The sequence below is a fragment of the Lepidochelys olivacea genome, assembly GCF_965140295.1.
Source record: "Lepidochelys olivacea isolate rLepOli2 genome assembly, chromosome: 10".
Classification (NCBI taxonomy): Eukaryota; Metazoa; Chordata; order Testudines; family Cheloniidae; genus Lepidochelys; species Lepidochelys olivacea.
The window spans coordinates 85,639,980-85,656,124 of NC_140420.1; the positions used below are offsets into that span (position 1 = coordinate 85,639,980).

At 43.9% G+C, this 16,145-nt stretch overlaps 1 protein-coding gene across 1 annotated transcript in view; it reads left to right on the forward strand.

Annotated features, from left to right (window-relative positions):
- IQGAP1 (IQ motif containing GTPase activating protein 1) overlaps positions 1-16,145 on the forward strand; it is a 188,259-nt gene that overhangs the window by 4,568 nt on the left and 167,546 nt on the right. The window contains exon 2 of the mRNA XM_084641761.1: positions 10,500-10,599. Coding sequence (XP_084497887.1) covers positions 10,500-10,599 — 100 coding nt within the window. The remainder of the gene's footprint in view (positions 1-10,499; positions 10,600-16,145) is intronic.

Below are 16,145 nucleotides of genomic sequence, written 5' to 3' on the forward strand. Positions count from 1 at the left end.
ACTTGCTTCATTTGACACAAGAAGAGCATTCCTTGGTTCCTTCTGCTACAAGAGAACTCCTTTTTCCCACTGATGGGATTGTCTCCTTTTTAAATGAATTCATATTACATAAAAAAATGTTTAAATTCGCAGTCTGAATGAAATGTTAACACTGAAAAGTCAGGAAATTGCAGTGTTAATGCTAAACCTTAGGTCTGCCCCCTCATGCTGTATGCATTGTAATACAGTCTTTAATTACATGACTGCATGCTATTATTTTCACAGGACCCATTCATCATTCAATGTATAGTTTAGAATAGTGTTTTTCAAACCATGGGTCATGACCCTCTACTGGGTCATGACATATAAGGCGCTGGGTCACCTTGCTCTGGTCATCACTGCTGACTGGGATGTTGAAAGTCCCGTCGGCGGTGCTGCCCAGCTAAGGCAGGCTAGTGCCTACCTTTTCCAATGCCGCACTGTGCCCCGGAAGTGGCCAGCTGTGGGTCTGGCTTCTAGGCAGGGGGTCCATGGAACTCTGTGCGCTGCCCCCTCCCTGAGCAGCAGCTCCGCACTCCCATTGGCCGGCAACTGGGGAACGGGGGGAGGGGGTGGTGCCTGTGGGCAAGAGTTGAGCGGAGCCGCTTGCGCGCCTCTGCGTAGGAGCCAGACCTGCTGTTGGCCACTTTCGGGGCACATTGTGGTCTCCGGTGCATCCCAGCTGTGCCACTGACCAGGAGCCATCGGAGTTAAGTCCGCACCCCAACCCCGTGCCCCAATCCTCTGCCCCAGCCCTGAGCCACCCCAAACCTGGAACCGCTTCCTGCACCCCAAACCCCAGCCCCATCCCAGAGCCTGCACCCCCATCCCAGAGCCCTGACTCCATCCTGCACCCCAACCTCCTGAGCCTGCCCCCAAACCTGGAGCCCCTCCTGCACCCCAATCCCCTCATCCCCTACCACACCCCAGACCTGAGCCCCCACATAACCCAGAGCCCCTCCTGCACCCCAGAGCCCTGACCCCCTCCCGTACCCCAACTCCCTGCCCCAGCCCAGAGTCCCATCCCACACCCTGAACCCCTCATTCCTGGCCCCACCCCGCAGCCCTCACCCCAACCCTCTGCCTCAGCCGTGAGCACCTCCCAGACCCCTCATCTCCAGCTCTGGGTCGTGGGCATCAACAGTTTTCTTCAACTGGGTCCCCAGAAAAAAAGTTTGAAAACCACTCGTTTAGAAGATATGCACTCAATGAGGCAGTGAATGAGAAGATGCTCTTCTAGATTTGTGGCTCATTTTGGGCTTTGTTGTGTTTGAAGTTACCACAGTACAAATCTGGCATAAGTCCATAGAAACTAATGGTCTGATTCTGAATGTTCACGTTTGTATATGAGTAGATTTGTATCCTCTGTACAGTGTATGAGGTAGGGATGTTCTCACTGAACAGCGGAAACAAAAATAAGCTTGCTCAGCTGTCTCACTACTTGTGCACTGAATGAGTTGGGATTCTTAAGAAATACTGTCATGTGGTTATGTAGTTTACATACCATATTGCAATGCAGGTTCACAAGGAGACAGTGTTTAATGTTGCACAGGCCCCAGACCTGGCCCACAGCTGCTCAGAAATGCATTGCATGGAAAATTGGGCTTAGGTTCCATTTGGACCCTGCCCAGCATGGAGGAAATGTCTGTGTAATTTAGTTATGGAGGTTTAATAAGCCTCTATTAAGCATGTGTAAACTGCACTTTTTCAGAGATTTATAACTTGGCCAAATTTGGGTGGATTTTCACGGGCACAGCAAAAGGATTCCTCTGACAGAGGCCATCTCTGCCTATATTTCAAATTCCTGCCCCAAAGGATGGGGCCACTAAAGCTGCTCCGTTTTAGTTCGTTTTAATACGTCTATTAGTAGATTATTCCAATGCCAAAACATTTAGGATGGAAATGCTTAGGCATCCTTAATGTGATAGCTATTGTTACATGCTCCAGCTACAATAAATTTTAAGAAGAAATATTTTATGTGAATGAGATTTTTTTTTTTTAGGCTGCTATACATGTCTGGCATTAAAATAATCTGTTAATAGATTTTAAGGCCAAAAGGGCCTATTATAGTAATCTTATTCTGACTTCCTGCATAACACAAGATTTAGAACTGCAGACATAGTAATTTCGGAGTAGCAGCCGTGTTAGTCTGTATTCGCAAAAAGAAAAGGAGTACTTGTGGCACCTTAGAGACTAACAGATTTATTTGAGCATAAGCTTTCGTGAGTTACAGCTCGCTTCATCGGATGCAACATGGGAATGTAATTTCATGTTATAAATAATGCAGTCTAACAGGACATAACTTGAAGAGGTCTTATTTTATTGAATAGATTGGGGGCAGTGAATGGTTCGTAACATTCATTATACACATGAGATGGGATGTATTGCGTTAATTTCCACGGTCAAAAGAGTTAAAGTTGTTATAAACTTTTTCACTGTCCAACATAAAAACAGTGATACGAGGGGGTTTGTTTTTTTAGAGACCTTGATTTACTTGATTTCCTGGCAAACACACAAAAGCACTTATTTTAAAGTTGAAAGTTTGTTAATTAAACAAAAGAAATAAAACAAGCATTTATACTGAAACTGGAAATGAGTGATTATGCAAAACAAACTTAATTAAAACCTACTAAACTCTGTTTTTTTGGGCAGCCAGAATGTTTGTTTTTTTTTTATTTAAGCAACCTTTCTTTGATGAAAAGAAAAGAGCTAATTTTACTTTCTGTTTTGTGTGTGAAGGGTATTCTCTTTTCCAGTTTTTAACAACCAACCAGGCACAAACTGGCGGAGAAAGAGGATAGAATAGGTGGGGGGAAATAAGTTTTTGTTGATGTTTTTGGAACACTGGATGGCTGGTTATTATGTTTGAATGCTTTGGCTAGTGACAGGTTTCAGAGTAACAGCCGTGTTAGTCTGTATTCGCAAAAAGAAAAGGAGTACTTGTGGCACCTTAGAGACTAACCAATTTATTTGAGCATGAGCTTTCGTGAGCTACAGCTCACTTGCATCCGATGAAGTGAGCTGTAGCTCACGAAAGCTCATGCTCAAATAAATTGGTTAGTCTCTAAGGTGCCACAAGTACTCCTTTTCTTTTGGCTAGTGAGTTGGCCATGACACCTGCTTTTTGGCCCCGGTTCATTTTCCAGTCAGGGACTTCATCTGGTTGGGTCTTTTCTCCTTAGAAAGGGCAGGATTGAGGAAATTTCATCTTGCTGTGCTGATACAGTGCAGTTCATTTCAGGATTTGATAAAAAGCCAAGAGAGTGAGAGAGAGGACAGGAGGAAAGAAGGGAGGCAGGCAGAACAGGATTTTATGTGCCTCTTCAGTGCTGACTATTAGGTATTCCTACAGATGGGTTGTGGACTGATTGTCATGATGGTCTGATGATTATTCAGGACTCACAAATGAAAAACAAATGTCCTTGAATAAGAGCAAGGCCAAATAGCCTTCCTCTCAAGCAGAATGTCTTTTTAGTTTGGTCTGCTCCTTCTGTCTTGGGTTTCAGGGAATATAAAACAAGCTGGGATACAGCCAGGATGAGCTATGAGATTTTTGCTGGCAAAGTCTCTTTTTAAGAACCCCGAAAAAGGAAAAAGTGGGCAACATAGTTCACCCCCTCGTTATTTTGTTTACCAGTTAGGCCTAATATTTGGCACACTAATTTTCCTTTAATTTCTGGCTCCACATTTTTTGTTTCTACCAAGCATGATTTTAACAGTCTGTAACGCATATGAACAGGCCCTTTTTCTTTGGACTAATTTAGTTTTTCTGTCTTGTTTTTTTTGCACTCTTTCAGAACATTTATTGAAAACAACTTGACTTATTTTTTATGGTTAATTTTTAGGCAGGCAAAAAGTTATAGGTTATTGTGACATTTTATGAACTTTCACATACTTTCTACATTTGAGCTTACAATTTGGGTACGTTTTTAGGTCCAACCATCACAAAGGATGACGTGTTCCCCATGGCCTCTTAGGGCATGGCACATGTTCATTAGAGAGAAGGTGAATCTATCAATTTGTACAAAGCCTCACTTACTGTTTTTATTGTGGTAGTGCCAAGTGCTGTGAAACACAAAACAAAAAGATTGTCGCTCCCCCGGACAACTTACGCTCTGAGCATAAAATGAGACAACAAATGGCTACATACAGATGGGGAGTATAAGGAAACAGTGAAATAGTATTGATCACCAGGGGAGGCCGTGGTCTTGGCGCACCAGCTGTCTAACCAATGTCAGTTTTTTTGTAGGAATCATGAGAGGTGGGAAAAGGGGTTTTAAGAAGGTATTTGAAGGAGGACAATGAGAGAGCTTTATGGATGTTCATTGGGAGTGCCTCCAAGCAGTATGGGAGAAAGCAATAATATATTTGAAAATTTAACAAGTGGGAAATGAAGGCAGACATCATTGGCTGATCAGAAGTAGGAGCTGACATCTTGATAGCGTATGTGAGATTATTGGGTGGGGGTAGGTAGTGAAATTACAGACAATTGTCTTAGGTTTGCAGTGGTGCAAGAAGAGCCAGTGATGGGATTCGTCAAGGTAAAAGAGGTGGTAGCACTAATCAAGATGCAAAATGATGAGAGTCTGATTGAGAGTGTTAGCTGTGTGGGGAAAAGAGAAAATGCTGAATCTTAGAGATGTTGCACAGAAAGGATTGGAAAATTTAGGCACAGCCTGGATGTAAGGAACTAGAAAGAGGACTGAGTTGAAAATGATATCCCCAAATGAGAGTTGGAGAGGGGCTGAGTAGGATCCTCCAAACAGCACTCTGAAGGAGCAATTACAGAAGTAGGGGAGAATCAAGAGAGGACTGAGTCATGAAAGCCAAGGAAGGATGAGAGATCAAGAAGAACATGGTTGACAGCGTTGAATCATAGAACTGGAAGGGACTTGAGAGGTCATCTAGTCCAGTCCCCTATACTCGTGGCAGAACTAATTATCTAGACCTTCAGAGCTTCTTAACCCCTTACAGGTAAAGGAGGGATTTTATGCTACCCTTAGCTGTATGTTTATGACACCACCCCAACAGGTGTTTGTCTAACCTGTTCTTAAAAATCTAAAACTAAGCAAGGCCAAACAGGGCAAATATAAAAAAACAATGCTGAATAAAGCAGCTTTATGTATAGTTTAACAAATAATACAAAAAACAAGGGAACTAGCTGGGAACTGGATTGGCTGGCTATATGAATACTTAGAGCAGCTTGCTATTAAATAAGTATGCTAAAAAAAAAAATGTATAAAAGCCTGTGTAACTTCCTGCTCTCTGTACAGGATTTGAGATTCTATTCTCCCTGTACCTTTTTGCAGCTGCAAATAAACTTTTCTGCTTCTCCACCCCGTTGTGATTATTGGGTGTAGCACACGGGGTAGGTAGCGAACCAACTCCAGCTGTTGTTTAGCCTCTCGGCACTGGGTGCTGGCAACAATGTAGACTCCACAACCTTCCTAGGCATTTTATTTCAATGTTTAACCATGCTGACAGGAAGTTTTTCCTAGTTTCCAACCTAAACCTCCCTAGCTGCAATTTTAGCCCATTGCTTCTTGTCCTATCCTCAGAGGTTAAGAAAAACAACTTTTCTTCCTCCTCCTTGTAACAACCTTTTACATACTTGAAAACTGTTGTCATGTCCCCTCTCGGTCTCCTCTTTTCCAGACTAAACAAACCCAATTTTTCAATCTTCCCTCATAGGTCGTGTTTTCTAGACTTTTAATAATTTTTGTTGCTCTTCTCTGGACTTTTTCCAATTTGTCCACATCCTTCCAGAAATATGGCACCCAGAACTGGACACAATACTCCAGTTGAGGCCTAACCAAAGCCGAGTAGAGTGGAAGAATTACTTCTCGTATCTTGCTTACAACGCTCCTGCTAATACATCCCAGAATTATGTTTGCTTTTTTTTGGAACAGTGTTACGCTGTTGACTCTCATTTAGCTTATGGTCCACTCTGACCTCCAGATCCCTTTCTGCAGTACTCCTTCCTAGGCAGTCATTTCCCATTTTGTATGTGTGAAGCTGATTGTTTCTTTCTAAATGGAGTACTTTGCGTTTGTCCTTATTGAATTTGATCCTGTTTACTTCAGACCATTTCTTCAGTTTGTCCAGATCATTTTGAATTTTAATCCTATCCTCCAAAGCATTTGCAACCCCTCCCAGCTTGTTATCGTCCACAAACTTTATAAGTGTACTCTGTATGCCATTAGCTAAATCATTGATGAAGATATTGAACAGAACCAGACCCAGAACTGCTCCCCGCAGGACCCCACTCATTATGCCCTTCCAGCATGACTCTGAACCACTGATAATTACTCTCTAGAAATGGTTTTCCAACCAGTTTTGCACCCACCTTATAGTAGCTCCATCTAGGTTGCATATCCCTACTTTATTTACGAGAAGGTCATGCGAGACAGTATCAAAAGCTTTACTAAAATCAAGATATATCACATCTACCGCTTCCCCCCATCCACAAGGCTTGTTACCCTGTCAAAGAAAGCTATCAGGTTGGTTTGACATGATTTGTTTTTGACAAATCCATGCTGTTACATATCCCCTTATTATCTTCTAGATGTTTGCAAACTGATTGCTTAATTATTTGCTCCATTATCTTTCCAGGTACAGAAGTTAAGCTGACTGGTCCGTAATTCCCTGGGTCGTCCTTATTTCCCTTTTTATAAATGGGCACTATATTTGCCCTTTTCCAGTCTTCTTGAATCTCTCCCATCTTCCATGAATTCTCAGAGATAATCGCTAATGGCTCAGATATCTCCTTAGTCAGCTGCTTGAGTATTCTAGGATGCATTTCATCAGGCCATGGTGACTTGAAGACATCTAATTTGTCCAAAAAAAAAAGGAGTACTTGTGGCACCTTAGCGAATAACAAGTTTATTTGAGCATAAGCTTTCGTGAGCTACAGCTCACTTCATCGGATGCATTCAGTGGAAAATACAGATCTTGGGAGACGGGCCAGTCCTTGCTTACAGACAGCCCCCCAACCTGAAGTAAATACTCACCAGCAAACACACAACAGAACCACTAACCCAGGAACCTATCCTTGCAACAAAGCCCGTTGACAACTGTGTCCACATATCTATTCAGGGGACACCATCATAGGGCCTAATCACATCAGCCACACTATAGAGGCTCATTCACCTGCACATCTACCAATGTGATGTATGCCATCATGTGCCAGCAATGCCCCTCTGCCATGTACATTGGCCAAACTGGACAGTCTCTACGTAAAAGACTAAATGGACACAAATCAGACGTCAAGAATTATAACATTCAAAAACCAGTTGGAGAACACTTCAATCTCTTTGGTCACTCGATTACAGACCTAAAAGTGGCAATTCTTCAACAAAAAAAATTCAGAAACAGACTCCAACGAGAGACTGCTGAATTGGAATTAATTTGCAAACTGGATACAATTAACTTAGGCTTGAATAAAGACTGGGAGTGGATGGGTCATTACACAAAGTAAAACTATTTCCCCATGTTTATTTCCCCCTCCCCCCACTGTTCCTCACATGTTCTTGTTAACTGCTGGAAATGGCCCACCTTGATTATCACTACAAAAGGTTCTCTTCCGCCCTCCCCCCCGCCCCTTGGTAATAGCTCACCTTACCTGATCACTCTTGTTACAGTGTGTATGGTAACACCCATTGTTTCATGTTCTTTGTGTATATAAATCTCCCCACTGTATTTTCCACTGAATGCATCCAATGAAGTGAGCTGTAGCTCAAGAAAGCTTATGCTCAAATAAATTTGTTAGTCTCTAAGGTGCCACAAGTACTCCTTTTCTTTTTGTGGATACAGGCTAACACGGCTGCTACTCTGAAACCTGTAATTTGTTCAAGTAATCTTTAACTTGTTCTTTCCCTATTTTAGCCTCTTCTGATCCTACCTCATTTTCACTGGCATTCACTATTTGAGCTATGAGATGACTCATAGCTCAAAAGATGAGGATGGAGTATTGATTCTGATCTTTGCCCATGAAGAGGTGATTAGAGTTTTTGGTGAGAGCAGTTTCAGTGGAGTACAGGAGCCAGAAGCTGAATTGGAGGAGAGAAATACCAGACAGGGCTTGTAGATAGTGCATTCAGTAATCTTAGAGATGACATGGAGCAGTGGTTGTAGTGTGTGGGGAAAGAAATAGAGAGTGAGAGGATTTGGGAGGGAATAAGTGGGCATTAGGGAGGTCAGTGGTTGGGATGGGGGTCTCTGGGGTAAATGGAGGGGTTAGCGGTAAACAGAAGATGAAGTACTTCTGTGGCAGTGACAGCAGAGAAAGGGAAGAATTATTTTTCGATTATTGTGTTTTCTTTCATTTGTAATGGACAGCTTGATTTAGCCATCAAGCCAATGCAGGCCAGTGAAAATCTGGACCCAGGTTTAATCCCGTTTGTTATAATATGGAGTCATGATGAATAAGAGCAATGTAGAGGCACTGTGGTCTAGTAGAGAGGGGCACAGACAAGGAATCAGGAGTCCTAGGTTCTTTTTCTGGTTCTGTCACTGATCTTCTGTGGCCTCTTAGACAAATCATTTGCCCTCTTTCTTTTTTCTGTTTCCCTCCCACTCTTTGTTTTGTCTGTTTAGATTGTAAGCCTGTGGTCTTCAACCTTTTTAAGCACAAGATCACTTTTTGAATTTAAGAGCAACCCAGGATCTACCCCACCCATTCCCTGAAGCCCTGCCCCTTCCCACAAGGCCCCACCGTGCTGATTTCCCCCCCCCCCCCCCAATCGCTTGCTCTCTCCCACCCTCACTCAGTTTCACCGGGCTGGGGGAAGGGAATTGGGGTGCTGCCTCTGGGCTGGGGCTGAGGGGTTTGGATTGTGGGAGGGGGCTCCTGGCTGAGTCTAGGGCAGGGGGTTGGGGTGTAAGAAGGGGTGAGGGGTGCGAGCTCTGGGAGGGAGTTTGGGTGCAGTACGCAGCTCCAGACTGGGGCAGGAGGTTGGGGTGTGGGAGGGAGTTCAGGACGGGTAGGGGTGCTGGCTCTGGGGGGGTGGGGGCTCAGGGCAGGGTCAGGGGGTTGGGGTGCAGGAGGGAGTATGGGGTGCTGGCTCCAGGAGGGGTGTCGGCTCCCACCGGGCGGCACTAACCTCGGGTGGCGGTGCAGTGGGGATAAGGCAGACTCCGTGCCTGCCCCAGCCCCACGCTGCTCCCGGAAGCTGCTGGCACATCCCTGAGCCGTGGCCCTGGGGGGAAGGGGCATGTGGCTCCACGCACTGCCCATCACTGCAGGCGCTGCCCACGCAGCTCCCATTGGCCGTATTTCCCCGTTCACAGCCAATGGGAGCTGCAGGGGCGGTGCTTGCAGGTAGGAGTGGTGCACGGAGACCCTCTGCCCCCCACGCAGGGATGTGCTGGCCGCTTCTGGGAGCGGCGCAGGGCCAGGGCAGGCAGGGAGCCTGCCTTAGCCCTCCTGTGCTGATGGACTTTTAGCGGACAGAGATTGCGACCGACTGGCAGAGGCTCCGCGATCGATCTACCGTTGGTGACCACTGCTGTAAGGCCTTTTGGTTAGGGACTCTACCTTACTATATGTTTGTAAAAAGAAAAGGAGTACTTGTGGCACCTTAGAGACTAACAAATTTATTTGAGCATAAGCTTTTGAGAGCTACAGCTCACTTCATCGGATGCATTCAGTGGAAAATACAGTGGGGAGATTTATATACACAGAGAACATGAAACAATGGGTGTTACCATACACACTGTAATGAGAGTGATCACTTAAGGTGAGCTATTACCAGCAGGAGGGTGGGGGGGTGGGAGGGAACTTTTTGTAGTGATAATCAAGATGGGCCATTTCCAGCAGTTGACAAAAACGTCTGAGGAACAGTGGGGGTGCAGGGGGGAATAAACATGGGGAAATAGTTTTACTTTGTGTAATGACCCATCCACTCCCAGTCTCTTGATTATCACTACAAAAAGTCCGCCCCCCCCCCTCCAACCCGGCTCTCCTGCTGATAATAGCTCACCTTAAGTGATCACTCTTGTTACAGTGTGTATGGTAACACCCATTGTTTCATGTTCTCTGTGTATATAAATCTCCCCACTATATTTTCCACTGAATGCATCTGATGAAGTGAGCTGTAGCTCATGAAAGCTTATGCTCAGATAAATTCGTTAGTCCTCTAAGGTGCCACAAGTACTTCTTTTCTTTTCGCGAATACAGACTAACATGGCTGCTACTCTGAAACCTGTTATATGTTTGTAAAGTGCCTAGCACAATTGGCCCTCTATGGCCACTAGGCGCTATTGTAATACAAATAATAATAGAGAACATGCTGTGTGCACTGATATGGCTCTCTTTGGGCAAGATTTCTTAGCATGATATGTACTTCTGTCCTGGAATATCTTTTGCATGTGATGCATTTTACTGTGGAGATAGGTGCAAGCTGCTGAAGTGATTCAAGGGTCATTTATATACCTGCATATCAGGTATGTTGAAGACTGACAATATTTTTGACTCTTTGCAGCTGTCCTGGATAATGAGAGGTTGACAGCAGAGGAGATGGATGAGAGAAGACATCAGAATGTGGCTTATGAGTATCTTTGTCATCTGGAGGAAGCAAAGAGGTAAGGAGGAGAGGCTCGAAATTACTGGGATATCAAGAGGTATTATTGTACCTGCTTAAGAGAGTATTTGGACATAATTTAGCTTTTGACTGTTGAGTGGCTATATGAGGTAGATAGCTAGAAAATGTGTACATATTATATAATGGGGAGAGGAAACCATGTATGATGTCAGTGCAAAAAACTGTTGATGTAATTGGCTTATCCTGTGTGCATATGTAATTTAAAAATATTGTATGTATAAAATTTTGTGCCTGCATTATAGGTGGAGAGAGTAGTCACACAGGTAAGACTGCCTAACACTTCCCACTATAATCCTCTGTTTTTAGTTCCTTATAACTTTGCCAAAATGTGATGGTTTTGGATGAAATTTTCCATGGTGGGTCTCAGCCTCAAGTTTCCAAGAACAAGATTTGGGAAAAATAGTTTTGCCATTATCAAAACATTTTTTCCAAGCATTTTTGAACAGTTCTCATGCTTCTGTAGTTTGGTGAAAAAATTGAAATTTAGCAGGTGATCATGACTTGTTGCCTCCATGAAAACCCAGCCATATTTGGCCAAGATACAAGTTGGAGTATCTTGGCAGTAGAACTTGTTCTACACTTGCTCCTTAATTTTCTGAATGTTCCACCTGTAAATGTTTCCAAGCCGGATGTAGTTGCATGAGTCTGCCTGCATGTCCTTCTCCTTCAAAATATCCTTTGGGAAAAAGCACTTTGAGCTGGGAGCCAGGAAACTGTGAATTTAAATCTTACCTCTTCCAGTGATTGTTGACTATTTCTGAGCACAGGGTCACTTCTGGTAGAGCTGGGAGTAGAACACATGGCTCTAACATATCAAACCCAAGCTGAATCCACTTATGCAGCTTTCCAAAAGAATCTGCTATATCTATGGGTTTGGTTATGCACTCTGCAAAATGGGGCTACGTCTGTATATATATCTCACTGTTTCAGTACATGATGTATTCCTCTCTAGAAACTGGTTCACAAACAAGCTGGTATGATAGTACTTCAGCTCCAGTGGAGAGCAGTGCTGAAGATCCCCAGTTCAAACTCTGCTGACCACTCGTTCAATGATCAATGAACGAGTTATGTTATGGAATTTATAACATGTTATGGAATTTATTTTTCAATTTACTTCTTTAAAAACTTGGAAAATTCCATAAAAATTAGGTTTAAAAAAAAAAGGTTAAGGTTGCAAATTCAAGTACTGAAAAGATAGGAAATACCATAATTAAAGTTGATCATATGTGTATGCATTATGAACCGTCTCTGCATGATCCCATACAATTTTTTCCACAGGACCCCAGCCTGATTTAAGGTACAGGCTGCAGGGTGCTCACTGAATGAGGCAGGTGCTCAATATCTCATGTCTCAGAGTAGCAGCCGTGTTAGTCTGTATTCACAAAAAGAAAAGGAGTACTTGTGGCACCTAAGAGACTAACCAATTGCCTTCTAATTGCCTTCTATGGCGAGATAACTGGCTCTGTGAATGAAGGGAAAGCAGTGGACATGGTGTTCCTTGACTTTAGCAAAGCTTTTGACACGGTCTCCCACAGTATTTTTGACAGCAAGTTAAAGAAGTATGGGCTGGAGGAATGGACTATAAGGTGGATAGAAAGCTGGCTAAATTGTCGGGCTTAACGGGTAGTGATCAATGGCTCCATGTCTAGTTGGCAGCTGATATCAAGTGGAGTGCCCCAAGTGTCGGTCCTCGGGCCAGTTTTGTTCAGTATCTTCATTAATGATCTGGAGGATGGTGTGGATTGCACCCTCAGCAAGTTCGCAGATGACACTAAACTGGGAGGAGAGGTAGATACGTTGGAGGGTAGGGATTGGATACAGAGGGCCCTAGTTAAATCAGAGGATTGGGCCAAAAGAAATCTGATGAAGTTCATCAAGGACAAGTGCAGAGTCCTGCACTTAGGATGGAAGAATCCAATGCACCCCTACAGACTAGGGACCGAATGGTTCGGCAGCAGTTCTGCAGAAAAGGACCTAGGGGTTACAGTGGACGAGAAGCTGGATATGAGTCAACAGTGTGCCCTTGTTGCCAAGAAAGCCAATGGCATTTTGGGATGTATAAGTAGGGGCATTGCCAGCAGATCGAGGGATGTGATTAGTTCCCCTCTATTCGACATTGGTGAGGCCTCATCTGGAGTACTGTGTCCAGTTTTGGGCCCCACACTACAAGAAGGATGTGAAAAATTGGAAAGAGTCCAGAGGAGGGCAACAAAAATGATTAGGGGACTGGAACACATGACTTATGAGGAGAGGCTGAGGGAACTGGGATTGTTTAGTCTTCAGAAGAGAAGAATGAGGGGGGATTTGATAGCTGCTTTCAACTACCTGAAAGGGGGGTTCCGAAGAGGATGGATCTAGCCTGTTCTCAGTGGTAGCAGATGACAGAACAAGGAGTAATGGTCTCAAGTTGCAGTGGGGGAGGTTTAGGTTGGATATTAGGAAAATCTTTTTCACTAGGAGGGTGGTGAAACACTGGAATGCGTTACCTGGGGAGGTGGTGGAATCTCCTTCCTTAGAGGTTTTTAAGGTCAGGCTTGACAAAGCCCTGGCTGGGATGATTTAATTGGGGATTGTTCCTGCTTTGAGCAGGGGGTTGGACTAGATGACCTCCTGAGGTCCCTTCCAACCCTGATATTCTATGATTAATTCTGTGATTCTCCATTACATATATGTGTGACGGGTTGGACCCCCATTCTGGGATGCCATCTGATGTACTGGGATTTCACTGAGGCAGCCTGCTCCACTAGCCTGGGCTCCCTCTCCCTGTTTTCCTGAATCAGACTCTCTGGCAGTGCGCGCACACAGGTAGGGACGCACCAGCTGTGGAATCACATAGAGTCTGCGAACAGCTGTCTATGGGAAGACTCAGGTAGGAAATTGCCTAGCACTCAAGTGCAGCTCCCTTCTAGAAAGTACGCCCAAAATAATGTTGTCTTGCTCTGTAGAGAAATCTGTACAAATTGTCAAAGTTTGACTCAGACTCACAATTTATCAGACCACTCTGTTTTATTAGCAAAGCTGCTCTGCTAATACATTTAGAAGTGAGCCCCCCGAGTGGGGCTTGTGTCTCTTAATTTATACAGTTTTTGGAGAACAAGTTACAGAGAAGTTACAGACAAAAGAAGAAAAATGATTTTAGTCACCACCCTTCGAGATCCCTGAGACCAGTCACGTATCTTCAATTACCTGCCACCCTTAACAATCTCCTTTAACAGCTTCCAGTTAACTTAACTAATTGCCCTTCACACCTTCCATTTTGATGCCTGCTTCTTAGACGTGCTGGCTCTATCTTAATTGCTTCTCCATTCAAAAGCTAACTGTCCCTACATGTGCTCCCTCAGATACTTTGTAACATGTTTTGGCATGCCCTCTCATATACAATGACAGGTTTCAGTTTCCACGGCATGCATCTGATGAAGTGAGCTGTAGCTCACGAAAGCTCATGCTCAAATAAATTGGTTAGTCTCTAAGGTGCCACAAGTACTCATTTTCTTTTCTCATATACAATGTATCCAGCATGTCCCTTTATACAACGCTATACTTATACAATGTTATACTTCCACAAACGTAAGCTCATGAATTCACCCCCTCTCTTAATGTGGAGGAAAATACGCAGAACTTCTTGGCTCCCCCCAGTTATAAATTGCACAAACTGGGTTATGTTATAAACAAGAAATAAGTTTATTAACTATAAAAGGTAAATTTTAAGTGATTATAAGGGATAGCAAATAGAACAAAGCAGATTACTGAGCAAATAAAACAAAACATGCAAACTAAGCTTGGTTCACTAAAAAAAACAGTTTACAGCATGTAATTTCTCACCCTAAATGTTGACTTAGGCAGGATTCAGAGTTTCTGTAGCTTAGAGTTCCAGTTATTTCTCTTTACAAACTAGACTCCTCTGTCTCAGTCTGGACTAGGCCCCTGCCTTTCCCTCAGCTTAGTTTGTCTGTCTCTTCAGGTACTTTTTAGCAGTCTTTCTTCTTGGGTGGGAAGGCAGTGAAGGGAGAGTCCTGATAGCCTTGCCTCCCAGCCTTAAATAGAATTTACATAAGGCGGGAAGTCTTAGTTTCCAGTGGAAGAGTATCAGCAGTGTCCAAGATGGTATTTTGCATCAGGTGATATTATCACCTGACCTTGCAGTGTTGAAGCAACCATGAAACCAGGTTTATTTGCAATGTCCACAGAAAGGAGCTCCAGGAAGATGGGAGATCCACATCTTTAAAGACTCATTGTCTTTTTCTAATGACTCATCAAGGCTGATTGCTTACTGTCTGGTGGGTGTTTCCCAAGTATACATACAGTTATAATTGTTACATAATTAATATTCCTAACTCCAGATACAGAAATGATATATGCATACAAATTGGATAAACACACTCAGTAAATCATAACCTTTCCAGTGGTATCTCCCATGACCCATCTTGCATAAAACGTATCTTAGTTATGCCATATTCATATCATAACCATATTTCTATGAAGAATATGGGGTGTAACGTCACAATATGCACCTGGTATTGCAGCCCTAATCCCAGCCTGGTGCAGAGGGGAGGCCCCAAAAGGTGGTGGTGCTGGTTGGAGAGGGAGTTCATCCAGGACTCACCCCACAGCAGCGGCTTCTGTCCCACAGGGCCCATCTGCTCCGGGGGTTGCAACCTGGTGCGGGGGGTCACAGCACCACTCAGATTTGGCCCGGTGGTCGGTCTCCCCCCCCCCCCCCCAAAAAAAAATGGAAGAGTGGCTGAGCCAAATTAGAGTTAATGGTGTTGAGACCTGGCTCAAGGGGTTGCAGCGCCACTTAAATTTGGTCTGGCTGTCTCTCCGTCATGATAGAGGGATGGCCATGCTGAACCTGAGTGGTGCTGCAACTCGTGCACCAGGTCACAACACCTGGAGTGGGGAGCTGGGCCCAGTCCCATGAAACAGGAGCTGCTGCTACAGGATGAATGTGGGTTGGGCTCACTCTCCAAACCTCCCCTGGGGCCTCTCCTCTACACTAGACTGTGGGAAGTGTATCTTTGCCTAGCCAGAGTCCAGTGATGGTAACTCCGGCCCTGGATGTGATGACCCATCTAGAACCTTCTCACGACCCACTGTGTGAGGAACATTGATCTACATCAGTGGTTCTCAACCAGGGGGTACATCAGCTCATCTAGATGTACGTCTAGTTTTACAACCAACTACATAAAAAGCACTAGCGATATAGGTAGAATTTAAAATTTTGTACAAAATGTTATACTGCTCTATAGTCTATACACTGAAATTAAGTACAATATTTATATTCCAATTTATTTATTTTATAATTATATGGGAAAAATGAGAAAGTAAGCATATTTTCAGTAATAGTGTGCTGTGACACTGTTGTATTTTATTTCTGATTTTTTAAGTAAGTAGTTTTTAAGTCAGGTGAAACTTGGGGGTATGTGAGACAGATCAGACTCCTGAAAGGGGTACAGTAGTGTGGAGAGGTTGAGAGACACTGTTCTACATCCTTACATTATTAAAGATGTGAGTCATTCATTCCCC